The sequence below is a fragment of the Chrysochloris asiatica genome, unplaced genomic scaffold (genome assembly GCF_000296735.1).
Source record: "Chrysochloris asiatica unplaced genomic scaffold, ChrAsi1.0 scaffold00130, whole genome shotgun sequence".
In the NCBI taxonomy this organism is placed as follows: Eukaryota; Metazoa; Chordata; class Mammalia; order Afrosoricida; family Chrysochloridae; genus Chrysochloris; species Chrysochloris asiatica.
Genome location: NW_006408648.1, coordinates 4,155,905 through 4,183,208, shown reverse-complemented (window position 1 = coordinate 4,183,208; position 27,304 = coordinate 4,155,905). Strand labels below are relative to the sequence as shown.

The window sequence follows — 27,304 nt, the reverse complement described above, 5'->3', positions numbered from 1 at the left end:
GTTTGCATGAACTTTTAGAAGCCCTTTGTATATCTCCTGAACATTTTATCATGGTTTAGGTGAAAGGTTACAGAGCACATGAGTTTCCCGTTCGACAATGTAGACACACAGTTTTGTGACATCAGTTGAAGTCCCCTCAATGTAACAGCACTTTTCGTGTTTCCTCCCTGAACTCCCGTTTCCACTCACCCTTCTTTCCTACCCCTTTTTGCATTCTAAACTTTGGTTTTGGGCAAATGCTAACCTTTTCATCTCATATGGTGAGCTTATATGTTTTTCAAAGAATGTCTCTAAAAGACTAAATTTTGCACTACATGTATATATTATTGCTTCAAGAGTGTATTTTAAAAAAAACTTTGCATATGTTTAAGAAAAAACTGGTTTCATTAGGTGATCATAGAAGTATAAGAAGGTTTTAGTAAAGATTATAGGGGAACTTCTGTATGAAGTACTTCTATACTTCCCATGTATGAAGCTTAACAGCATCTTAAAAAATTATATCTAATTCTACTTTAAAACAAAATACTGCTTTAGATACAAATGCATTGCTCTTTTGCATATTTTCTATGATTATAACAATTATTTGGGATCAAAATTGATACAAAGAGAAGAAATACAAAAGTAGATGAATTTCAAGGTCAAGCTCAAATTTCACTTCTGATGTAAAAGTCTCCTCTTACACTCAGGCAAAGTTTGTTTCTCAAAGTGGTCATATTTTTGTTACAAAAGGTAGCAAATCGGGTAGTGTGTATGTGTCTTATCTGAAATTTTGTCTCTGTAACTGCTCTGAAGCCTGGCACACAGGTTGGCATAAAGAAAGTGTTGAGTACAAAGGTCTCATTTCATAAACACATCTTTCATACATATAACCAAAATCTTTGGTATCATATCCAAGGCATTTAGTGTTTGAACTCAGAAGACTGTGCTCAAGGTCAGAGATTATTCTTATGTATTCGGATTCTCCATAGTATCATATCATCAAGATACTCAGTAACATTTTGCTGAATAAAAAGAATGAATCAGACATATATTTGAAATCATTCTCTATTCCGCCTTTAAGCACATTCTTCTCCATTAACTTTGGTCCTGTGTTAGCAGTAGATTCTAGTAATCTGTCCTTTACATAACACAATCAGTTTAGTACTTTGGACTTCATGTTTCCCTGTTGGCAGCATTATAATTCTAAATGTTAGAGAACAGATCCTAAAACATATCCAAGGAATGTTTTAATGAGTGCAATAAAGAACAGGTTGCAGTCCTGGTATGGTACTGTAGGATAAGCACTGGACTGCTAACTGCAAGGTTGGCAGCTCATACCTACCAGCCACTCCTTGGAAACTCTATATAGGATTGCTATGAATCGGAATCGACTCAATGGCACATAACAACAACAAAGACCAATTGGTTTCCCTGTGTAGAAGTCATAAAAATTGTGACTGTTATCAATTGGCATAACACAAAGCCCACAAAGACAATGCTCTATAACCTACTTCGGTGAGAAGCATCTGGGATCTTAAAAGGTCATGAGCAGCCATTTAAGGTGCAACTATTGGTTGCTCCATGTGTGGAAGAAGACTGATGAAATGGAAAATGTTTGGAATCAACTAGTCCAATGGAGCAAGTGAGCATCAGTCACCATGACCCTGAGACCAGAAGAACCAACTCAATGGCACTTAACAACAACAACAATAGGAACATTCACATAGTAGAGGCCATGTAGGTTGGTGGATCACTTCTCCTGAACTTCTAGTCAATGTATATCTCTTTGCAATTAGAAATGTCCAACAAAACCAATTTGCTCATTAAAAAAGAGAGAGAACAGATGAAGATTCTGAACTGAGAATACTCAACTTTTAGCTTCTAAAGATGGAAAACTTTTAGCTCTGATAAAATATCATCTCTGATGTAAACAAGTAACTGGTCCAACACACACCAGCGTCAGATCTGCAGGGAACATGATAAAGGAGCAGAACTAAAAGACAGATGAGGAGTGGTAAAGGGTTGGAACTAATGAGGGAACATTAGTAATAAATCCAGTCTATACAATCCTGTTTCTTCTTCTAGCAGTTTCTTTGGCCAAGGAGCAGAGGCAGGCTGCTCCCCTGGCTGGTGTCTGCTCCTTAGTGCTCCTGGAAGCAGCCTGAGCTCCAAAGTCACATCTTTGCTGATGCTCCTTGTTGGAGGCTATGGTAGAGGATATTCAAAGTTGCTTCTTTAGACAACATCCTGCTTTCTAGTAATAAGGATATCATCTCCTACAGGGCAGAGTAAAACTGCCTTATCAGGTTTCCAAAGCTTCTGTAACCTTTATGGCAGCAGTCTGCCACATTTTTCTCCCACAGAGAAGCTGGTAGGTTCAAACCATTGACCTTTTAGAAGGCAGCCAAGTATTTTAATCACTGCATCACCAGGGCTCCTTACGTAAGTGCCATTGAGTCAGTTCCAACTCGCAGTGATCCTGTATAGGGTTCCTGAGGTTGCAATTCTTTATGGGAACAGAAAACCCCATCTTTCTCCTGTTGAGCAGCAGATGGATTCAATCGGCCGACCTTGCGGTTAACAGCCCTACATGTAACCCACTATGCTACGAGAGCCCCTTCACCTATCTAAGTGCTTTCCACCCTTAAATCCATCCCTACTACCTATCACAGGTAGGCAGACTGGTAGGTTCTAGCCATCAGTACTGAGGATGACACACTCCATGGTCAGAGAACATTGCCATTGTTAAGTGCCATTGTGTCGGTCAGTTCCAACTCACAGCAACCCTCTATAGGGTTTCCAAGGAGCAGCTGGTAGTTTTGAACCACCAATCTTGTGCTTATCAGTCCAGTGCTTATCCTGTAGCATCACACCAGGTAAAAATGTCAATCTAAGTTCAAGGTCAAGAAACAGGGTTATATTCACCCACTCATCAGTGCAACAGGCTATTTCAATGAATTCTATGTTATGACCAGGAGTCCATGAGTGGTACAAACAAGCATACAGCTGCTAGGCAAAAAGCTAGCTGTTCAAATCCACCAAGAGGTACCTCAGAAAAGAAGCCTGGTGATCTGCTTCCAAACGATCCCCAGAAACAGTTCCACTCTACACACATGGGTCACCATGAGTCAGATTGAATTCACTGGCAACTAACAGCAACAACAAATGTTATGGCCACTGACAATATATGAGAGAGTTTCAAAAGGTTTTTGTTTTTTTCCTCATATGTCATACTTTGTGGCATAGCAAACATACAGGGCAAAGGTAGCTCTGGATAAAGATGAACTATGATTTCAAAGTCACCTTTAATTTGTCCCATCTATCTTAGTGTCTTTATTACTTTTGCTCCAGAGCTTCATTTTTGGCTTTAGTGTTCTAAAAGAGAGTTTACTGATAGATGTCACACCGACAGAGCTTCCAGGTACCCAGGCACTCAACCCATTAAGCAAAATATTCCCCACAACCCATTTCCCCTAGCTTTGACAAGGTGGATTCAGTAACTTTGCTCTGAAGTGAAGTAACTGATACAGAAGGAAACAGGCTAAGTGACATGCCAAGAGATCTGTGTGGAACACACAGTAAAATCCTTGTCTTGAAAGTTGCCACTTCTCAAGCTTCGCTCTCACCCCGCCACCCAGCCATGCCATCCTCTCTTGTACCCACTTCTCCCCAGTAGCTGCTAGAGGCATACTCACTTGGGTCTTGCTCATCTTGGACTGTCGCCAGCTAATCCACTTTAACATCTTTGGCTTCCTCTCTGATTTGCTTTATGCTTCTACCAGAACTTAAAAAATGAAATAGAATTTAAATTTATGTAGAGCTGTGGCACAGCTGAGCTGGTTCTGGAAATTCACTTTTCACAGGCAGCTGGGAGGCAGGGATCAGCCTTGCCACATCCTGATGCTCACTGCCAAGCTCAGAGCCCTGCTGGGAATTTGCCTTGAGAGACTAGAAGACTCCGTCTGGGGCAGAATCACACCCCCACCAAGGCCACTGTGTGAGTCACAAGTACTTTGTAGTAAGAAGTCTCTGATAGGCTTTAATACTTGAGAAGCTGATCTTTCCCTTTTGCCATGGACAGTCCCAGATTCACTGCAACGGCTGCGGAACCACTTTGTAATGCAATTTAGATTGTTATGAATTTGCTGAGCAAAGTAGGGGATGGTGCAGATACATTTGAAAGAGGGGGTAGCAATGGTACTCGCTTTTTTGTACCAAGGATCAACAAGCTGAATTATCAAAGTTACTAAAAAAGCAGTATGTTCTTAACTCAACTTAATAATCAAGAGAATGACGGGGATTTGCGCATTAAACTTGCTATCTGCTGGCTTTGTGATTTTGAGTTCACCTAAACTCTTTGAAAGAAGATGAAGGAAGAGTGTTCTACAAGGCTCCCTTCTTCTCAAAAATATCAGGATTCCAAACTCATTCTGAATCAGATCTGGCTTCTGGCTACCCCTACAGTGGTCACACAAAGATCTAATATACTGGCACATCACCTTTTTGAGTCTCTTTGGTTTTTATTTAAAAGATAACTGGCACAGGTGTCACTGGGAGCAAGGATATTTTGTACAAGCCCAAATGATCTGAGCATCCCAAGTGTACACCCAGGGATCCAACACTTCTGAGATTTCCATAGTAATTTGGCTGTTGTATTTTCTGAAGGCCATTTGCTTTGGAGATGATTGGCAATTTTCAAATTGGGTTTCTCAGGGGAGGTTGTCAGGCTGTGGTGTATAAGTAAGGTACTTAATAAAACAATGTTTGGCATGAGAGATTTGGCCCACGAACCCAGATTGTATTTTTCAGCAAAAGTGCGCCTGCTCTTTGGTTGTGAGCAGCAGCTGGAAGTGAGACATTTATTTGAGGAACTTTTCAATGGAAGACAAACCTTGACCTCAACATGTCAGCTTGATCAGCATACTCTGAGAAACAGCACATTTATACTATGTTGCAATGTGACTGAGGAGGGAATGGAGTTGTGCTTCTGGGGAGGTAACTGAGCAGTCAGAGGAAGGGACTTCAGACATTGCAGCAGCTAGAAGGCATCCCAAGGACCATGGGATAATGTTCTTTGCTGCCCACTGCTGTCATCTCCCCTTCCCCCAGCCACCTGCCCACCACAGATAAAGGCAATGAAAGAACTCTATTAGGAGAAAAGCTATTTTCAAACCTAGCTCAGGACTTAGGTTATTCAGAAAAATAGTAACAACAATAACAAAAAATAAAATTTAAAAAATCACCATTTGAGCCTAACACCCTAAAGTGGAGATGCTGTTTTTGTTTTTCAAATTTGGGGTTACTATCAAGTCCTTCAGAAAAATCAGGATGCCTTTTATCTAGGATTTATATAGTAATTCTGATGTATTGTTCGGTTGGATGGGACTGAGACTCAAGATTACATAACTTTTAAAGTCCAAGTTTATAGGTCCCCATATAAGTCACTAAATGAATAAATAAATAACGTCCAACTTTAGAGTTCAGATGTATTGGCTCAACCCTGGAAACAGGAAGTGCAAATATATACTCTTTTTCAAGGTATCTATTTAAGGGTTATAAAGTATTTTGTTGACTCTAAATGGAAGGCAGTAAAATCTCTCGACCATAAGACATATTTTATGAGCCCTCGTCCTGTGCTGACAAACGGCGGAGTAACAGAAGTGCTGAGGAATGGTTCCTAGAGACCCATCTAATTTTGATCTGCTTTTAATAGAGTGCATTTAATGGGCTGGCTCTCCAGGGGATGGTGCCATTGCTACTCAGGCACTGTAGTTAAATGCAATGTACTTCCACAATAAAACTCCAGACAACCATCCTTTGGTGGATCACCTTTATAGTTTTAAAGAATATGTCATGTGGGACACTTTTAGTAGGCGTGAACTGATAAGATTTTTATTAGTTAGGACATTGCTGAATCTCCATATTTCCAGATCTTTGGTTTTCTTTACAGTGGCAAAACACAGCCATCGGTGGGTTCTTACAACTCCAGGGAGCTTTTCGTCTATGTTCTTTCACAGGACTGGACTGCACCACCCCAACCCTGACCCCCTCTTTCCCAGAGGATCTCAGCTAGTCCTCAGCAGTCCCAGGAAGGAGAAAGCACTGCCTTCACTGTACAGATGAGATTCAGGAGAAAAATGATTAAACGTCCTGCCCAAGATCATGTAGCTAGTCACAATAGAGGCTTGAATCCATCCACTTTGTACTTACCACCTTTCCTCCCCATTGTAGACAACTTTCAGCACTCTGCCCAAGTCCCCTTTCCCACCAGGATACCCACGTCCCAACTTCTGTGTGTACTGACTGCTGACACCTCCACTTCTTCAAGGAGAGAGGGACTCTGGGAATCCCACTCCAGGACTCTAGGAAGGGACAGACTTTGCTAGACTCCAGGTGAGGCTTCATGCTCATTTGCCATGGTTCCCTTCCCCCGGGCCCTGCTTCCCTCCACACTTTCTCCTGAGAACACATCCTCAATAAATCACCTCCGATTTCCTTAAGTTTCCTCATTTCTGTTTAAAGGGTAACAGGTCCATGCATGATATTGCCATTGGAAGTGAGGAAATTTTATGTTGGCCCAAATGCTCTGAGCATGCTGACAGAACTTCCAAGGCTTTCTGCAATCTGCCTGCTATGGATGTGTTCCTCCAAAGTATGCACTGTAAACCCTAAACGCCTCAACCCTGGATGCAATCTCATTTGGAAACAGGGTTTTGTTAATGAGACCTTATCAGTATAGGATGTGTCTTAAACCAATCATCTTTGAGCTACGAAAAGAGCAGAACAGGCTCAGAGAAGCACGCACAAGCAGAGGGAAAGATGCACACCACATGAAGATCACCAAGGAAGCGAAGAACAGAAGCTACAAAACCATAAGGACCTTCTGCCTCAAGCCTACAGAGAAACAAAGCCTAGAGCTGGCACCCTAACTCGAACGTCTAGTCTCCTAAATTGTGAGAAATCAATTTTATGGCTTATATTAAAGCCACCCAATTGTGGTGTTTCTGCAATAGTAGCAAACTCAGCAATGGCAGGCTCTCCTTCTAAGAAACGGGTCCAGGATGCTCTCTTTCCTCCCTCTTGCTCTCCCAGAGTAGCTGTTATCTCCATGCCTATCCTCTGAACTGAGCCTTTCTTCCCAGACAGTAAAACAAAAATGTGGGGCATAGCCCACTACATAGAGTCAACAATTCAGAGTTTAAAAATGACTGAATTAGATGCTGAAATTTTCAGGCTTTTCTACAACTCTATTGTCCTGCCCCCTTTCAGCACATCACCATTATTAGACTACCTGGTATCTTAGGTTGTGTTAGCTTGTTACTGAAACTCCTTATTTCAAATCACACATTACACATCAGCCCTGGGATAGTCAGCAGTGTTCTTCCCCTTACAATTTTTATAAAGAATAATACCTGTCAGCCAATTTCACCTCAATCCCCCTGTTTCCAGCCAGCCTAGACATGTCTAAAAATTTGTAGTAATTTTTTGGATGTAGAGTATTCCTACTAGGATATATTTGTAACAGTCAATTCAATGAGCACTTACTGAAGGTTTCCAGCATGCCTAGTGCCTCAGTGGTAAATACATGCATAGGAACTATCATGCTACAGATGACAGACCACTTTTGTTCCATTCACTGGAAATTATTTGGCAGCTATCCATCATGTTAAGCAAGATGCAGCTTTCCCAGGGATTCCTATCCCCATGGACAAGGACATAGCCACAGAGGGCTAGAGCTGAGAGTGAAGTACAGATACTACCCATTTGACCTAGCCTTGACGGCTTGATAATCAGAACTTGACTAGAGGAAGATGAAAAAAACAATTTTTGATGAAGGAAACAAGTGTAAATTGCTACAATTTGATGAACTTGACTTATACTTATGGATGTAGTAGCTCAAAATACCACCTGAGAGGGAAGAGGTCTTCACATCAAGTATCAATCCTCTCCCCTCTGTATACAGGGTAGATAGGGATGGGCAACTTAGACATTGTCTACCTAAAATGAGGGGGTGATAAAGGCAAGAAGTGACTGGCTTACAAATTTTCTAGAGGGAGTTTAGTTTAAGAGTGTGTGGGGGAAGATAGAGTCTCCACTGAATAGTTTTCATCTTGTCTAGATGGGTCTGGTAAAAAGAGATGTGGATAAGATTCTTACGATTCAATAGTGAGTATTGTTATCATGACTAATTGCAACTGTCACAGTTGTAAAGGTAGAAGTTTTGTAATAAAAACGGGGGAATATTTAATCTTACAGTCCAGAAACAGAGGACCCTAGGACCATCTAAGGAGAAGAGCACAATCAGAGTGCAGGACTTTATGCAGAGAAGCAGTGACACCAGACATGGAGATGAAGACATGGAAAGAGGGAGCCACTGAGAACTGTAGACTCATGGAAAGAGACGGACTGAGTGCTGGCGGCCAAGAGGCAGGCTTACAAAATGTGTCCTTTGGTTGTATAAATTATTATATATTCCTCAGTGTTTTTGTGTACACCCCCCTCCCCTCCTCCCTCTCTCCCCAAAAAACAGAGGGAACGGAAGCAAATACAGTTGAATGATGATGCACGGAGGAGATTGTAATCATTGCAATGAAATGATGGTGTAAAGCCAATGTTATCCCATGTAAACTATCACTCAGTTCACAAAATTTTTTTTTTTTAAAAGATGCATCTTTGCTGGCACCTCATAACACAGCCTTGCTTGAAGTGAATTCTATAATTCTGAATCTCTTTTAAGCTCTAGTTATAAAACCCCATCATTTAATAATACACACACAGGCAAAAGACTCTGTACAATGGGATGCCCAGCTCAGAGCAGCATAGATATAATCCTAGACAGAATAGGGAAGGGTTCCGAGCACTATGGAACAAAGTAAAGGCACATATTTTCCTTAAAGGAAATAACACTTTTGCACTGGACAGGCATAAGATAGAATCTAATTATTCAGACCCATTTGAGGGTTGGGAAAAGATTATTTACTAAGGCATACATACTCATTTGGTTAGTGTTTACTGCAGAATTAAGACTGTTTCCCTATCGTGGGAGAATTTTACAACTAAAGTCAACAATCCCAACTCCTAGGCAACAGAGAAAAGTGGATTTTCCTTGACTGGAGATCTTAAAGATGAATCAGACTAAGATTTTTAAGTACCAAAACCTAAGTGAGAAATGAGAAGGAGAGCTGGGCATTGGTCCTCTGTCCTCAATCTTATATTTTTAGTTAGAACTTGGATGAAGACACAGAAGTATGCTTATCCAACAACACTGGGAGATACAGGTAGAATTTTGGATAAAGTAATTTATAATTAAAACATGTTGGAATACTGGAATGGATTTAAATGAGAGAAAAATCTAGTAACTTCAGATTTTATAAAAGCAGTCCATGAACAAAGGCATAGAGATTTTATGAACCAACAGTGGACACATCCACTAAAAATGGTACACCATCTTAGCAAGGATACTAGACTCAGATGTCCTAGAATAAGGAGCTATATTCAATATTAGCTAGATCCCATCAAGAGTACTAAGGAGCTCTGGTAGTATTGTTGTTGTTGTTAAGTGCCGTCGAGTCGGTTCTGACCCATAGTGACACTGTACAGGTTTTCCAAGGCTGTAAATCTTTACGGGAGCAGAAAGCCTCATCTTTCTCCCGTGGAGTGGCTGGTAGTTTCGAACTGCTGACCTTGAGGTTCGCAGCCTGATTTGTAACCACTATGCTACCAGAGCTGGTTACGAATTGGGCTGCTAACCTCAAGGTCAGCAGTCCAACACTACCAGCCGTTCCATAGGAGACAGATGAGGCTTTCTGCTCCCGTAAAGATTTACAGCCTGGAAACTTTATATAGGTCGCTATGAGCCCAAACTGACTCCATGGCACACTACCACCACCACCACCACCACCACCAAGAGTATTACGTACTACTCTGGATGCCTTGCTTTATTTATGAGGAGACTTTATACAGTTCAGGAGAAAATTACATTTTTAAATTCCATTTTCCCACAACTCGTTTGAAGATCCCTTTTAGATTATTATTACACAGTGGACTCAATCCAGAGGAAGCCAATCAATATATGGAAATAACTCATCATATATTAATAAAGGAACAGTTAAAGAAACAGAGATCTTTCTCTGACAAAAATGAATGATATTTTTTCCATAGCTATGAACAGTCTAGTGAAGCTCATCTGAGCAGTGGATGCCAAAGGCTTGAGAAGAACTTAAAATTCAAACCATTTGCCACTGGAGTTGAGTCCAACTCATGGTGACCCTATTTGTCAGAGTTGTTGTTGTTGTTATGTGCCGTGGGTTGGACTCATAGCGACCCTGTACAGGGTTTCCAAGGCTACAAATCTTTATGGGAGCAGAAAACCTCATATTTCTCCCACAGAACAGCTGGTAGTTTCAAACTGCTGACCTTGCGGTTCGCAGCCTGATTCGTAACCACTATGCTACCACAGCTCCTTATTAGAACTATGGTTTTCAACTGTTTAGGGGGAAGGTGTTTTGAGGGACATGGAAACTTTTGTTTTGGTAAGAATATAGATAACACAACATTTGTCAAGTCAACATCTTTCACATGTAGAATTCCATGACACATATTACACCGATCATGCTGTGAAGGCCAGCACCAATACCTGTTGCAGAATTCAACACTGAGTTTCTGTTTATGATGATTGAACCTGAACTCTTCTTGAGAAGGTTAGAAGAAAAGATATGAAAGAGTCTTTAAATATCTAACTTCTAGGGTTGCCACTGGCTCAATGTGGTACATAATAATAGAAATGGAGTAAAACTCATTAAACAGTATAATAACCCACAAAGCAATGCAAAACAACAACAACAACAACAACAACAAAAAAAAAACAGCCTTACAAGGCAAGGCTTGGCAAATAGAAAGGGGAGTAAAGTTCTGTTTAAAGGTGGGCGAATAAAAACCAATCAGGTGGAGGTTCAATCACTTTAGCTGAGTACAAAGAAGAATATGCTAATAATTAATTAGAATTATTAATGTAAGGTGGGGGGCAGAGCTCTGTTCAAGAACATTTAAAGATTGTATTCTTACCAATTTTATCCAACGGTGCTAAATAAATATATTTCACTTAATCTTCACAATGACTATCAGTAAAATGAAAATTATCTTTGTTTTACAGATTGGGACATTAAATCACAGCATAACTTATGTAACACGACACATAGAGTAATTGCCAGAGTGGGGATTTTAACTCCCCTCCCACCACACCACAGCATACATACATGAGGTGGTTGGAGGAATGCCCCATAGTCCCAGGCTCCTAAAGCCAGTTGACATGGCCCTTCAATGGCTTAGCTTCATCTGCCCAGCCCAACAGTGCTATTCTTATTGTCACTCCTCTGGATTACAAAAGGAAGATGGAGGCACTTGTCGAGGAACCCATTACCAAAATAACACTGATCTCTGTGAGGTCCCTCCCCATCCCCATGCTTGCTTCACTGTTGAATATGATTCCGTTTCTGACAATGAATTCACTTTAATTTCTTTCTCCTCCTCATGAAATGCTCTCCTGATTGCCTGCAAACCAGGGTTCCCTAACCCTCAAGCATAGTTAGGGGGAATGTAATACTGCTGATAACATCGAAAATTCAAAGATATGAATGAATGATTTCACTGAAGAGAGGAGTCATGGAGGACTTGTCACTGCCTTTTTACCACTGCCCCATGTTAGTCAAGTAATTACGAACATTCTAAATTGCAGTGTATAGCCATAAACCTATCTTCTCATTTTATTTTGAAAGCATGACTATTTCTAAGTGATTTTTCAAAGTTCAGGTATGAAATGTAGACTCTCTCATCATCCCCCAACATTCTAAGGCCAGAGAAGGTAGCTGGTGCTTCATGGTCCCAATAGGGCAGGTTCTCCAGATTACTAAAGCTTTCTGTTTGGAACTAAGGAAACACCTACACTTCCTTACATGTTTAAAAAGACAATGTGTGTGCGTTTGGCTACTTTTGGAGCACTGGTTTTAGTTACCTGTTAATGTTGGTGTTCCCTGAAGATGGGGACTCTGTCCCTGCCTGCTGGTCCTTCCTTCTACAGTAATCCTGAGCATGTGTGTGTGCTGCATGCCAGGGTACAGTGGGGAAACACACAGACACAGCCCTGCCCTCATCAGGGATTTACAGCCTGGTTACAGAAGCAGACAGTCAACAAAAAAATTAGACAAATAGGGATTCACATTGAACAAACAGCCCACACTTCTCTACAGCATATCCAGCACCTAGCTAGGCACATGGTAGGTTCTTTTTCACGAAGATGTGACTAATGTTTTTGAGAATGTGCAGCAAGACTCACTAACTGGGCTAATTTTAGCTTTGCGAATTCAACCCTTGGACTTTTAGAGTGGGAGAAACATGACAGTGAATCAGGAGATCTGGGATCTAGTTCAAGCACTTTCGCTAAGTGCTAGCATTTCTTGGGCAAGTCACTCAGCCTCTCTGGGCTTCAGTTTTCTTATTTGTAGCATAAAACATAAGTACCAGGTTTCCTCATTAATCACAACATGCATGCTGTCAGCGGTCCTCATCTAACCTCACTTACCTTGCAAGAAAGACAGGGACTGGCTGGAGCCAAGGGCTTCCTAAGACAAATGGCTCCAGTGTACGAGTCTGTGTCTAAGTCAGAACTGCTGCAAAGATGGAGAAACAGCTGGGAGGGCTGAGTCCCCTGAACCTTGAAACTATTAGGCAATGTCTGAGCATGGGAAACATTGCATTTTACTTACCATCAGTGATACTTTGAGAAGAAACACTTATTCATGGGGCATTTTAGGCTATATATTCTGTACAACGAATCAGAGAAGAAAGGGAGCACAGAATTTGTCTGGTTTGTATCTTTTTATAAGTGGAAAAGAACTAATTTTTCTTCCACTTGGATAATCAGTCAAAAATGGCTTAAATACTTGAAGGCAGGATGTCAGATGAAATTACCTTGCATGTCCTTGAACACTAGAGCATGATTAGGGTGATTTAGCACCATGATCTCAGCCAGCTTGGGGAACAGACTCCCTCCCCCACCCCACCCCAGTAATAAAAAATTAAGAAAAATCCTAATAAATGCATATCATCTTGTTAAAACACCCATAACTTAGTATACTAAAATGAGCAAGGACACAGCCTGTTAGCTGAGGCTGAAGGAGCAGACCAAACTACTAGATATGGAAAAACTAGGGACAGTCTTTGAAAATCCATAACTTAATCAAATCACTACTATGCAATAAAAGATCATCTCCCACCAAGCAAATGAAAGTAGAGTGGGAAATAAACCCTTTCTCTCCTCCTGCTGCAAATTCAGACCGCTGAATTCCACACCTGGCTTAAGCAAATACAGAGTTATTGCTACAGTCTCCTTTCTTTCACTCCTATCAGAAGTCTTGTTGTTGCTATTGTTGTTGTTATTAAGTGCCATGGAGTCAGTTCTGACCCATAGCGACCCTGTATAGCATTTCTGAGGAGTGACTGGTGGATTTGATCCGTTGACCTTGTGGTTCACACTGACCTTGTGGTCTAGTGCATTATCCTATATCACCACACCAGAGTTCTTAACTCCCACTTTATTTGCTCTAAGAAAGTAAGTGGCCCGGCTTTCTTACGAGACTACAACGTTTCCTACACATTGCTTCAGCCACTACTTCCTGGTCCTCCGAGCAACAGTTGTCAATGGCCAGATGAAGGCATCATTTCAAGTAGAGCCATATTGGATAAGATGCCTCATCACCATGGCCATTTCTCAAACCATTAGTCTTGGTCTAACTTTGATATGATCCCCATTCAAGTCATTGTAAAAATGAGCCAATCACAATCACTAAACTCAGGAAGCTCTCAGCCTCAGACTCCAAAGTCCCAACCTCCAGAAGGCAAAGCAGCCCAAGCAGCCTGCCCAGGTGGGAAGTCTCAGAAGAAGAAGAGACCTAGACGCTCTCACTATTCACCCCTTTCCACTTCCGTTAGCATCTCACAACAGAAGATGCCTGCCTGAACCACCCCAATCTTTTATCACTTCAGACAAGATCTCCACGCTGCAACATACTTCCTCCAGCTCTGCTCCTTCTCCTTTGACTGGCACAAAAAGACAGCTGCCTTCTGAGTTAGGTTCCACAAAGGGAGAAATTCCGCCAGGGCTAACTCTCCAGGGGTGGTTAGGTCAACAAGAAGTCTTGGGGGAAGGAAGACTGGGACACTGTCCTACCTTGTCACTGTCCACTGTGTTCTGAGAGGTCCTAGAGGCAATGGAGATGGTGTCTGGCTGGCTGCTCCCATCCCCCTGGCTGTCGACATCCTCCACTCCATCCCTGTGGGGAGAAAAGACAAAAAATAGGGGTGGGGGTGGGGGGAACCACTGTGGGTTTAGAGCACACAAGGATTTTCAGCTGGGCCGGCAGAGCAGACCCTAAGCACTTTCTAGCAGGGATTTATCTAAAATGATCCAGCTTCTACAGGGGGCAGCGTGCTGTGATTTTCTGTGATGTTAACTCTTGCACTGAGTCAACACATAATCACTATGTTGATAACTCAAAGCAAAGTGACCACTCTGTCGTAACTCTCTGGCACATACTTCAGAAGGGGCAAATTGTTTATTGGGAATGGGTTTATAACAGGCAGTAGGAAGATGTACAATCCACTTAGAACCCGGGCTTCTATCCAGCTGACAGGGTTATCTCACATTATTCCAGAGTTTACAATATTCAAATAGTTTTTCTGAAAACTGGGATGCAGGCTGGGGGTCAAGATATTTTCTCTAGGAGAGATTATCTTGGGGAAGCTCTGGATACTGGATCCTCAACTGCTGAGTATAAAAAGGGAAATGTATTGCCTTTGTTTTGGTGAGTTAACCTCGTGCTTATTTTTGATGATTTCTTATCAACACAGAAGGCCAAAGTATATCCTCAAAGATAGGAGGATAGCTACAGATTCCACAGCAGCTTTTGAGTCAGCTGTGTTCATGTGTTCCTAAGAAGACCATCTCCCAAGCACAATTCTAGCATTTGGACCCCTTCCTTGGGCCCTGGATTATACAGTTGTCCTTCTCACATTTCTATTCAGCTCTCTAGTCTTAACCATCATGCCCCAATCTTGCACTGAACCCACAGCCAGAGTCAAGAGAAACTGGATGCTTGACAGCTGATGAAGCCTGACTGTTCTGTGTCAGAAAAACAAAACAAAACTTGGAGTGGTGGGGCAGGTATTGAATGAATGAACCTAGGACACAGAAGCTCTTCCTTCCTATGCAGACTTTCGTGAAGCTGCTTGTGGACAAGTAGCAGCATTAGGAAACATGGGTATCTGCTGCCTGCAAATCTTACCATGGGTAATATGCCCCAAATAATGAAGCCACCAGATAAAGTATGCACACACTATATACTATATGTACACACATGCACTCTCACACATACACAATTACAACCAGGTATATGTATGAGAGTGCATGTGGACATATGTGTACATACTGTCCACTAGTGCAGATTTGAACAGTGTCCATTAGTCAGTAAACGTCTCCCGCCCACACACTTCTCATTGGCTGCTCTCTCCTCACCACTTGTGGGCTTGGGAAATGCCAATTTATTTTAATAATATAAGCCATACATTCGTAGGTGGAAAAATCTGCTGTAAAAAGAAATTATGTGACACATTTCATAACCAAAAATAAAGGACTTTTCGATCATCTGTTGTTTTGCTATTATCTGGACCACTGCTCTTCACCATTTGTAGATGTTGAGAGTTGGCTGTATTTTGGCCTGCTTCCTGATATTTTGGCCCATTTGGGGACCTTCTGGTCCAGTACAGATGAAGCCAACTCTGTGGGCTGTGTGGAGCCCATCCAGGAATGTGGGTGGTATTTCCCAAGCCAATTCAGCCTCTATAAACTCTGTCCCCATAGCCAAAGACTCAAACTGATCAGATTACAGATTGCCCAATTAGTCTCAGTGGAGCCTGCCAAAAGGTTTAGCACACTCTCATCACAGGACAGGGACAGAACAAAGAGTGTGTTTGTGTGTGTGTGTGGGGTGCAGTTCCAAGCTATGTCCTTCCCATGTTAAAGCACAGCATTCTGATTCATGACAACACCGTGCATGTCAGAGTAGGACTACACTCCATGGGGTTTTCAGTGGCTGTTTTTCAGAAGCAGACGGTGAGGCTTTTTTTTTTTTTTCTTCCTAGGTGCCTCTGGGTGGAGTTCAACCTCCAACTTTTTGGTTAGCAGCCCATCATGTTAACCAATTTCACCACCCAGTAGCTCCTCCGACGTTCTAGAATTACCCAAACTCTCCAGCTCTAGGAAAAAGGGGCTATTTCAGAAGTAATCCTAATAAACCTCACCTGAGTAGATTCTCATCCCCATAATCTGGGACAATCAGTTCCTTAAAATTGCTTCCATTCTGTCTTCTTTATTAAAGTCGAGGCATCCTGAAGCAAGGCCTATTGCAAGTGCTAAACTAGGTCTACGTCTTACCTGAACTCAGCAGGTATGAATACAGTTACCCTTTGTTCTTCCAGCACTGAGAAAGTGCCCTTGTTCTGGACATGTAAGGCTTGGGGTTTCTGCTTTGGTTACACCCTTCTTTTGGCTACCAACTCACTCTGACCAGTATTCCTACTCTGCAAGCCCCACGCTGGCTCTCCAGTTTATTTATATTACTTAATATGAAAGGGTCAACCAAATCCTCTGGATTTATGCCATTCATGAGTAGGGAAGGAGAGGAGGAAACACCATGACCACCCATGACCATCATCCCCAGAACTCTATGTTCATGTGAAACTTCATCAGAATTTTTAAAACACATTTTTTATAAGTTCTATTCAAAACAGTCATAGTAGATGACTGTCACACAGAGGCCTGAGAAGGGAATACTTACGAAGTCATCCACTAATCTAGAGGAAACTGGGATTGGAAGGGCCCAGGCAGATAATGTCCTCTTCTGTCCAATGACATTGCTTAATCTCAGGTGAGAACTATGTGGGCATTGCGGTAAGAGCTGCTAGTTAACTGTGATGGTACTACTACTATAGCACCATCACATTGCCCCACACAACTTGGTCCAGTGAGCGCCCACACTTACAGCATCTCTACTTCCCAATGCCTTCCCCAGACACTCCATTCCAGAGCCCATCTAATGTCTCCTTTCTTTAAATTCTTCTAGTATTCACTGCCCGTATGGGTGATACTGGCTCTTTTTCATGTATGCAACACGACTGTTGGTTAGTTCTTAAAGGAACAGACAGCATCTTACATTTCCTTTATCTTCTTGCAGCTAGATAATCAGGGCTCAATGACCCTCTGCTGGATTCAGTTGACAATAACCAGAGGGATGCTTAAAGATCAGATAACTCAAGGAGAATTTGGGGGACATTCAAGGAGAGAGGTACCCCTAAAGAGTGGCACCACTCCTGCAGGTTCGCCCCACTCCCACTCCCGGAAGCATGTGAGGCAGAGCTGGAGGGAGAGATGCTGGTTACCTCTTACTATTGTTCCTCTGTTTGGCTGGTGTTTTGGGGAGCTGAATTGGCTCCTTTAAAGCTCCTTTCAGGTGAATGATCCTCTCTTGAATCACCTCTCGTATATTCTTGATCCACTCCTGCTTGGTTTCAATGTTGGAGGCCTGGAGTGCCACAGGGAGACAGAATGAAGATCCTACCTCCCTCCTTGCATCCTGTCCAAACACTTCTCAGTCTTCCTCTTTGCAAGCTTTGTCTATAATTTTCAAAAGATACCAGTATTTGGGGAGTTTATTTCTTATTTTATACTTGAGACTCTTTCAGAGACATGCTTCTCCAACTCCTCGATCAGGGGTATGGCCTCAAGACTCAATGTATACTTGTACAGGGGTGATTTTCAAGATATTTAATAACCATTAGAGTACTGACTCAGCCTGATACCTGTCCTAGGACTGCAGTAGTATCTGGAGGTCCCTGTTGAGTAAGGAATTAACACTTCAGTTGCTAGATATATTTAGGAGGTTAGGGTCACAGTCTTGTAGGGTCCCTATTGAGTCAGAACCAACTCGATGACAGTGAGTTTGGCTTTTTAAGGACACTGGGAAGGGCAGCAAGGGGTTGTTTAAAGGCAGTGGCTATTTAGTGTGGACATTTATCTGGATGTTAAATACCTTTTATCAACTGAAAGCCAGTCCTGGGATTTTAGCCTAGTAAGCCTGGTAGTAGATGGTATTACAACCACTCCATGAACAACTCAATTAGTCTTTGTGGAAGTTTTCTCTGGGAAACTTTTGCCAGGGCTGCACTATCTTTTTTTTGGCAACAGGCATGTTCCTGATAAGTAAATGACTGCTGGGCACTCCACTGCGAGATCCCTGTTCAGCCAGACTAACATGGCTGTGGGGACTTATTTAACTCCCAGGCTGTGCTGTGGAGAACTAGAGTGACTCATAAGGCTGTCACAGGGTGGGTGGGGGGAATACCCTTCTTGTCACTCTTCTCAATCAGCAGTGTTGTTAGGTACTGTCAAGTCAGTTCCGAATCACAGCAACCCAGTGCACAATAGAATGAAACACTGCCTGGTCCTGTGCCACCCTTACAATTGTTATATTTGAGCAACGTAGTCTCTACGTTGTCATGGTTTATTAGAGCTGCTAGAATGTAAGTTACCAGAGGACAAGGCCCATATCTTACACATATTAATCCCCTATGTAAAGAAGGTGTCTTAAGTGTCGTCAAGTCAGTTCAGATGTATTGTTGTTAAGTGCAGTCAAGTCGGTTCTGACATAGCGACCCTAAACAGGGTTTCCGAGGCTGTAAATCTTTATGGGAACAGAAAGCCTCATCTTTCTCCCATGGAGCAGCTGGTAGTTTAGAGCTGCTGACCTTGTGGTTTGCAGCCCGATTCATAACCACTATGCTACCAGAGCCCCTTAGTTCGGACGTATAGTGACTCTGACATATAGTGACCCTATATAGGGTTTCCGAGGAGCAGCTGGTGGGTTTGGACTGCCGACCTTTTGGTTCCCAGTCTAGTGCTGATCCTACAGCGCCACACCAGGAGTGTCTTATACATAGAAAGTGTTCAGGAAAAAATGTTGAATGAAAGTAGAACAAATCTCTTGTCAAAGGGTCAATTATTATTATTATTATTATTATTTTTTGCCACTTGGGGCAGGCATATGCACAGAACATAACTTAAGGGACCCTGCTGAGGAAACCATTTGTCAACCTCTGTCCTCCATAGTAATACAGGCGTATAGACTTGAGGACACCATTTGTCTTTGACATTTGGGTCTACCTTATAACAGAGTGTGCTGCTGCTGTTCATTGGCCCAGGGGAGTCTCCAGCCCCACATCCCTCACCCCCCACTGCAGTACCCCTTGTCCTAGTCTTGTGCCCCGATGAGCACAGTACTTACTTTCAGCACTGTTTTATTGTCTGAGGATGGGGTGCGCCCAGACCACAAGGCAAATTTGCAGGGATCGCCCTCTACGTGCTCGGTCACACCCAGCTCTGAGGTCTGTAGACAGGAAATGCCTGTGAGAGTCGGGGAAGGGGAAGGCAGTGGGGAAACTTAGGGCTGGGGTGGGAAGGGAAAAGCAACAAAGAGGAGAGGGCCGAGGGAGGGGCTTCTGTGAATCAAATTTAAACAGACTGGATATTTTGTTCATCTACCCAGGATGAAAGGACCTACAGGCACATGCCTGGTCAGCAGGCACCAGGGAGGGAAGGTAAAGAGGCGGCGCTAAAAGCAAACCGAGAGAACTGTGAATGCTAAACGCAGAAGCGGCAGGTGAGGTGGGAACTTGCCCTCGCGGGGGAAATTCCCATTTGTCCAGGATGGTTTTGGCGTGGAGGCAGGGAAAAAAAAGATGAATTAATTAGCTGTTTCAAGATCCCTTCCTGTCCAAGGGCTTTAGGAAAGCAGGGAGTTTTGTGTCACCCCACCTGCCCCACCTACCAGTAGCTTGTTCTTGTAAACATATTTTGTGTGTCCTGAAGAGTCTTTGATCTCCTTGCTAAAAACCAAGGAGATTTCAAAGAGGAACAAATGCCGCTCCCGCCCCTTCCGGATCAGCGACTTCGGGTCCCACACTTGAAAGGCATCTTGGAGAATCAACTCCCCCTGCACATCCAGGTTCTCGTCGAACCCTGAAAAACACCCATTTCCAGTCCGTGGCATTTCTCTACTGGCACATTCAGGGGCACTGCGCTCTCTCTCCTGTAACACATCTTACCATACACGTAATACACAATAGAGGATTCTCCTGCAAAGGTCATATGTGGATCTCTCTGCCTCTTCCATCACTGTTCCCCACCCTATGAACTCAGAGCTCTGGGGCTGAGGGCAAATACTGCCTGATGGAGTGTCTCATTTGTCATTGCTTTATTTCTTATCCTCCATTCCTGCGTCTCTTTCCTTTGAGTGCTCCTGTACAGTGCAGCCTACAAACCTTCAACAGGTACACACAACAGAACTTTATGTCTTCTAACAGCAGTCCTCTAACTTTAATGTGGATTGGAATCACCTGGAGAGCTTTTGAAAATACATTCCACCTCACCCCACCCCCAAGAGATTCTGATTCAGTGGGTGGAGTCCATGACTTTGCACTTCTGACAAGCTTTCAGGCTGCTGCTGGCCCACAGACCACACATGGAAGAGCTGGATTCAGAATACAGGTCAGGGATAGGCTGGAGGAACAAGGTACTTGTAAAGGACACAGGGGTGAATAGATAGAGTCAGAAAAGGGTGGAAAAATTGTTCAGATTGTTAATGCTCAATCTGGAGAAGATGATCAGGGTATCTTGTGCTCTAAGAATTGGGGCTCCCTGTGGTGAGGACAGTCCAGGAAGTACTAAGATCATGTCAGAGGGATAAAGCCTAGAAAGGAAAAATAGCCTACAGGTTTACATATTAGTAGACAACTTACACCTAGCACCTCTCTACCTTTTCTGACTGGAATGTTGAGTCTTAACCCATAGGATGAATTCATCCAATAAGGCAATCCCTGCCCAATGGTTTGGCAGTGTTTTGGCCACTTTATGGGAGCCTTACTCTACAAGGTTTCTGGGTTCAGGAACATAGTTTCAGCTTCACTTTGGTGAGGTTCTATCAGGTTTATTTAGCTGGACTTTCCTAAAATCCTAGGAAAGGTCTGAGTGGTGGTACAGTAGGATTTCTACTGCTTCTGATGACAAATGCATGTAATGCAAATGCAAAAAAAAACAGGACTGCTGTGGGTCACAGATTCTAGCACATTTATAGCAAAGATGATGGCATGCCTCGGACTGTGTCATATGCAGCAAGGTGTCCATATCTCTTCAATAGCTTAGGCATGGTCCTACCTTACCAGGAGGTAAGGGATTAGCCAGGTTGGTCCCTGTGGAGTTCCTCTCAAATCCCAAGGATTTATGTAACAACTGGTGGTTTCTCCTCTTCCGCCTGGCGTCTTGTCTTGCCTAACTGTATGCCACTCCCTCCCAGGTTGCCCTCTGTCCCCTCCCAGGTCTAGGAGAACAGCTACCTTCCAGCATGCTGACATGCATGGCATCATTGGCTTTCTTTGGGACACTGAGCATCACCTCCAGGCCATCCTTGAGCTCCCCTTTCCCTTCTTCACAGCACGTTAAAAGTTCCTGGGGAGAAAAGTCCACACACAATTAGCATCATTTTCCCCAAGTTGTCCTGCCCTTCCTCCCACAGTCTACCCCATCATGACAACTGCACACGAATTTCATTCTCTGTAAAGGTTCCCTTTAAACTATAAGGAAGATGAGGTGGGGAGAGTCTTCAAAGAGTTCAGCCTCTGTATTTTTCCCAAACTGCACTTCCTCATCTCAATTCAGTTTGTCCAGTTCTACCCAGCTGAAATTTGCATTTTCACTCCAGATAAAATGAATCAAAATCTACAATTTAACAAGATCCCCAAGTGATTCTTATGTATACAAGAAGAATCACTTGATGATCTCTAAGAATCCCCTGGTGATCTTGTTTAAAATGTAGATTGAGTATGTTAGTGGTAGAGATTCTTGTTGTTGTTGTTAAGTGCCGTTGAGTCAGTTCCGACCCATAGCGACCCTGTACAGGGTTTCCGAGGCTATAAATCTTTATGGGAGCAGAAAGCCTCATCTTTCTCCCGCGGAGCAGCTGGTAGTTTTGAACTGCTGACCTTGTGGTTTGCAGGCCGATTCGTAACCACTATGCTACCAGAGCTCCTTAGCAGGGGAATAAACCAATTTGAAGTCTGGGTCCAAACTAACTCAAACCAACTCAACTCCAAAATGGTTAGCATTAAGTCAGCAATCAGGGCATTGGATTGCCCTCCTAAAGAGGAGGAGGATACCCCTGGTAAGGCATACAAAGAAAGGGTATGTTATTGTGTGGTTAGGTGCCACTGAGTTTTACTGACTCATATAGACCCTATGCACAACAGAACAAAACACTGCTGGGTTCTACGCCAACCTCACAATCCTTGTTAAGCCTGAGACTATCACTGTCGCCACTCTGCCAATCCATCTTGTTGGGGGTCTTCTTCTTTTCCACCAACCCTCCACCTTACCAAACATGATATCCTTCTCCTGCGACTGGTCCCTCCTGACAACATGTCCTAAGTATGAGAGACGAAGTTTGGCCATCTTGGCCTCCAAGGAGCACTCTGGCTGCACTTCTTCCAACACAGATCTCTTGGTTCTTTTGGCAGCCCATAGCACTTTCAATATTCTCCTCCAACACCATAGCTTGAATGCATCGATTCTTCTACAACCATCCTTCTTAACTGTCAAACTTTAGCATGTATATGGGGTTATTGAAAATACCATGATACTTGGGTCAGGCGCACCTTAATCTTCAAACTGACATCTTTGCTCTTGAAGACTTTAAAGATGTCTTGTGCAGATTTGCCTAATGCAATGCGTTGTTTGATTTGACTGCTGCTTCCATGAGTATTGGTGGGTTGATCTGAGCAAAATGAAGTTTTTGACAACTTCAATCTTTTGTCCATTTATCTTGATGGTATTTATTGGTCCAATGGTGAGGATTTTTGGTTTCTTTATATTGAGTTGCAATCCATAACAAAGGCTGTGATGTTTAACCTTCCTCAGCCTCAGTAAGTATTGTGGAATCATAAATGGAAGAGGGAGGGTGAATCATATCACCACACGTCTATTGTTAATTCCTCTTTATTTATATACCTCTCATGCTCTGGTAGCATAGTGGTTACAAATCGGGCTGCTAACCTCAAGGTCGGCAGTTTGAAACTACCAGCTGTTCCGTGGGAGAAAGATGAGGCTTTCTGCTCCCGTAAAGATTTACAGCCTTGGAAACCCTGTACAGGGTCTCTATGAGTCAGAACCGACTCCATGGCACATAACAACAACAACATGCCTGAATACTGACTTCCACCATATTAGGAGCAACTTGAGATTAGAGACATTTTATTTATTTATTTGTTGTACCATTATCAGTTATTAAAAAATTCATCCTTTTCTGATAGATTTGAGCTATCATCTTTGTCATATTTTAGATTTGAATCTGTGTTCCTTTTTTTGTGTGTGTAAAATTTTTATTGTGAATTGGGTAATAGTTTACATGGTAGAATATCAGCTATACATTCATCCTATTATATTTTGTTTCAATGCAATGATTACAATCCCCTCCATGCATCATCATTCAACAGCATTTGCTTCCAATCCCTCTTTTTAATTTTTTTGATGTACACTGAAGCACTTAGGAATATATAACCATTCAAACAACCAAAGCGCACACCCCGCAAGCCTACCCCCCAGCTGTCATCACACAGCCCCTGTCCCTCCTTGAGTTCAGAGTCCCCAGCCACTCCATCTCTCTACAATATCATCTCTGCATCCATCTCTGGCATCACTGCATCTTTGGATAGGGTCCTGCACTCCATTCTTCTCCCTTGTTGGTCTCAGAGTCCTCTGCTCCTCTGCTCCTGGACTGCAAAATCAACCATTCCTCTCCATTTGCTATAAAACGTCTACCTTTACATTTGCAACACTCACAGTCAGTCCTGATAGCAATTATTCACTATTGAACCACAAGAGTCTTATCCCCATCTCCTTTCATCAGCTCTATCCAGACAGGTTGGCAACCACTCAGTGGAGATTCTACCTTCCCCCACACCCTCTGGAACTAGGTTCCCTCTTGAAAGCTTGTAAGTCAGTTACTTCTTGCCTTTGTAGCCTCCTCCCCCTCCACCCCCTCATTTTGGGTAGCCAATGTCTAAGTTGCCCATCCCTGTCAAGCCTGTGTATCGAGGGGGTGGGAATGATCCTCGCTGTAAAGATTCGTTCCCTCTTTTGAGCTACTACATTCATAAGTATAGGTCAAGTTCATAGAGGCATTTTAGGTTTTTAATATTTCATAGTTATAAAAAATATGTGATCACATACATCAGGAGTTGCTAGCCTGGGGAAAATTGGTGGGATCCTAGACAAGTTCTTTCATTGTTAGATGAGGAAACTGATAGAGGAGAAATTATTTCCCCAGTTCACATAACTCATGCATCTTGCAGGGGCTTGATTCTAGGTCTCCATTCACCATATCAACTCTGCTCCCCCATAGCCTCTACTGTACTGACACTTTCTGGAGGTGGGGGAGCATGCCTTCTCTCCTTTTCTTCATTGGAGACTAAACCAGAAAATTTTAAATTTTCCTTTTTCTATCAAGGCTACTGTATCTTGCACACTTTGACAATGAGAAAGAAACATTAACCAACAGATCTGCAAGCCATACCCTCTCCTTGCAGGGCAGAAAAGATATGGGTATAGGTAGGTTAACAGTATACTTCCTGGAAAGAATTAATTTGACTAGATAAAATCCTGTAAGCATGTTAATGGCAGGCACCCTGGCAAATAAACAAAGAGTCCTTATCTATGGAATACTTTTTCAGGATAAAGGCTGGCCTGTCTAGGACTTCTCATGGTAAATAAACCTAGAATCTGTGACTTTAGGGTCAAAATTCTATGGAAAATGGTACAAACTATGTAACCATCCAAGTAAAAAGTGGGTATGTTTCATGGTCAAAATGACTCTCTTTAGGGTGATCTGACCACATACATCATTTAACCTTACCTATTGCCATTGAGTTGATTCTGACTCATACCACCAACCCTAGACATCATTTAGAGACCTTGTACTTTGTTGGTAGGTGCAGATGAATCTGTTCAGACTCATAGCAACCCTATGCACCACAGAACAAAGCGCTGCCTAGTCCTTGCCATCTTCTCAACTAGTCTTATTTTTGAGCCCACTGTTGCTGCCACTGTGTCAATCATCTTGTTGGGGTTCTTCCTCTTTTTTAGTGACCCTCCATTTTACTGAGCATGATCTCCTTCTCCTTCCTGACAACATGTCCAGTGAACTAGAGACAAAGTCTCACCATACTTGCTTCAAAGGAACATTCTGGTTATACTTCTTCCAAGGCAAATTTGTTTGTCCTTCTGGTACTTTCAATATTCTTCATCTACACCATAGTTCAAATGCATCTCTGGTCTTCCATATTCATTATCTAACTTTCCCATGTATATGAGGCAACTGAAAATACAATGACTTGGGCCAGGTGCAGTTAAGTTCTCAAGCTCACATCTTTGCTCTTTAACACTTTAAAAAAGGTCTTTTGCAGCAGATTTACTTAATGAAATACGTACTTTGATTTCTTGGCTACTGTGTCCATGAGTGTTGATTGTGGATCCAAGAAAAATGAAGTCTTTGACAAGTTCAGTCTTTTCTGCATATAACAAGACATTATTTATTGGTCCAGTTATGAGGATTTTGGTTTTCTTTATATTGAGATGCAATCCAATAGGCTATAATCTTTAATTTTCATCAGCAAGTATTTTAAGTTCTCCTCACTTTCAGCAAGCAAGGTTGTATCATCTGCATATTGCTGGTTGTTAATGAGTCTTCCTCCAATCCTGATGTCACATTCTTCTTCATATAATCCAGTTTCTCATACTAGGGGCTAGTTATTGTACTTACTGTATTTTTGTTGTTGCTAAGTACCATCTAGTCAGTTGTGACTCACAGTGACCTTATAGTTTCCAAGGAGCAATTGGTGTGTTTGAACAGCAGACCTTGTAGTAAGCAGTCCAGTCTTTATCCTACAGTGCCACACCATGACTCCAATAGGGGGCTTCACAAAGTTTGAGGAAAAATTCCATTATCTTTTAATTCCATTTTTTCTACCAAATTTCTGAAGCCCCCATTGTCTGTAAATCTGGATCACTGTGAGAAAGGACCTGGAGCTGCATTAGTCACCCTGGACTTCTTCCTAGTTCACCTCTGCCTTGGTATTATTTGTGTCTTGGAAATTATTGGCAAGGAGTGATGTTTGATAAGCTATCCAATTCATGTGAGTTTGATTTGAAACTTCAGTCTTTTGTGTAGCTTCAGATAGATTTGCAGTGCACGTTTGGAGGTAGAAGTGATCCGTTCTGTTTTACTTTGGTTCCAGGAAGCATTGTTTATAAACTTGTATTTACTTCTGACAGCCTGAACTTCAGTTCTGTGACTTCTCTTGTTCTTTTCTAAATTTCTCCCTCCCAGATTTGTTATTCCTAACATGGACAGAACTTCTGAGGCAGAAGCAGAGAAACAAGAAATATGCGGCTCTGACAACAGAAAACACCAATTAGTGTAATCTGCCAAAGTGATTTCACAAGCCCACTGATCTGCCAGTAAAGCCAATAAATTTACCTCTGGTTCTGAGTACTGTTTATAGTAAGGAGAAGGCACCACATTTAATTTAGACCCCCAAAAGGACAACTATAGCTGATTTACTGAGAATATTGAGCACTTTCACTGACATACAGTTACTGCTTTGACGGTACACCTAAAGTGATGAACCCAAGAGAATACTGATAATTAAATATCACTTTATTTGGAATAAAATGGACTTTAATGAGAAAATAAATCCTATATTATTTATTATGGTAAGAGCTCAGTAAACCATTTTTCTTTTACTCAGAAGGTATATTGCCACTGTCTCATTTAATATTGGGCAAAATAATTTTGCCTTTTTTCAATAATTTTATAGCTTTCTCACAATCAATGTTTTACTTTTTCATTTCACTTTTCAGTTATCTGAACAGTTCTCCCTTCCTACTGCTGATTCTAGGATGAAGACTCAGAGCCCACTGCTCCTTCTGCCTAAAGCAAAACACAGGGGTATCTGCTCCAGTCTTCATTTCCCACCCTTGTCCATGTCACATAATCAATTCTGAGCACACTCGGCCTCATGGGATTGAAAGGCAGAGGTGAAAAGATAGACTTCTCTAAGAACTGCATCCTGATCGATTTAAGACACCGGCTGCATGAATGAGATTCTTTTT

General features: G+C 42.3%; 1 protein-coding gene across 1 annotated transcript in view; it reads right to left on the bottom strand.

Moving 5' to 3' along the window:
• Window positions 1–27,304, bottom strand: part of LOC102833043 (kalirin-like) — a 398,989-nt gene that overhangs the window by 12,383 nt on the left and 359,302 nt on the right. Inside the window, exons 29-33 of the mRNA XM_006869427.1 lie at window positions 21,478–21,589; window positions 19,914–20,104; window positions 19,371–19,472; window positions 17,470–17,612; window positions 14,204–14,306 (exon numbers count right to left, since the gene is read on the bottom strand). Of these exons, the coding sequence (XP_006869489.1) occupies window positions 14,204–14,306; window positions 17,470–17,612; window positions 19,371–19,472; window positions 19,914–20,104; window positions 21,478–21,589 (651 nt within the window). The remainder of the gene's footprint in view (window positions 1–14,203; window positions 14,307–17,469; window positions 17,613–19,370; window positions 19,473–19,913; window positions 20,105–21,477; window positions 21,590–27,304) is intronic.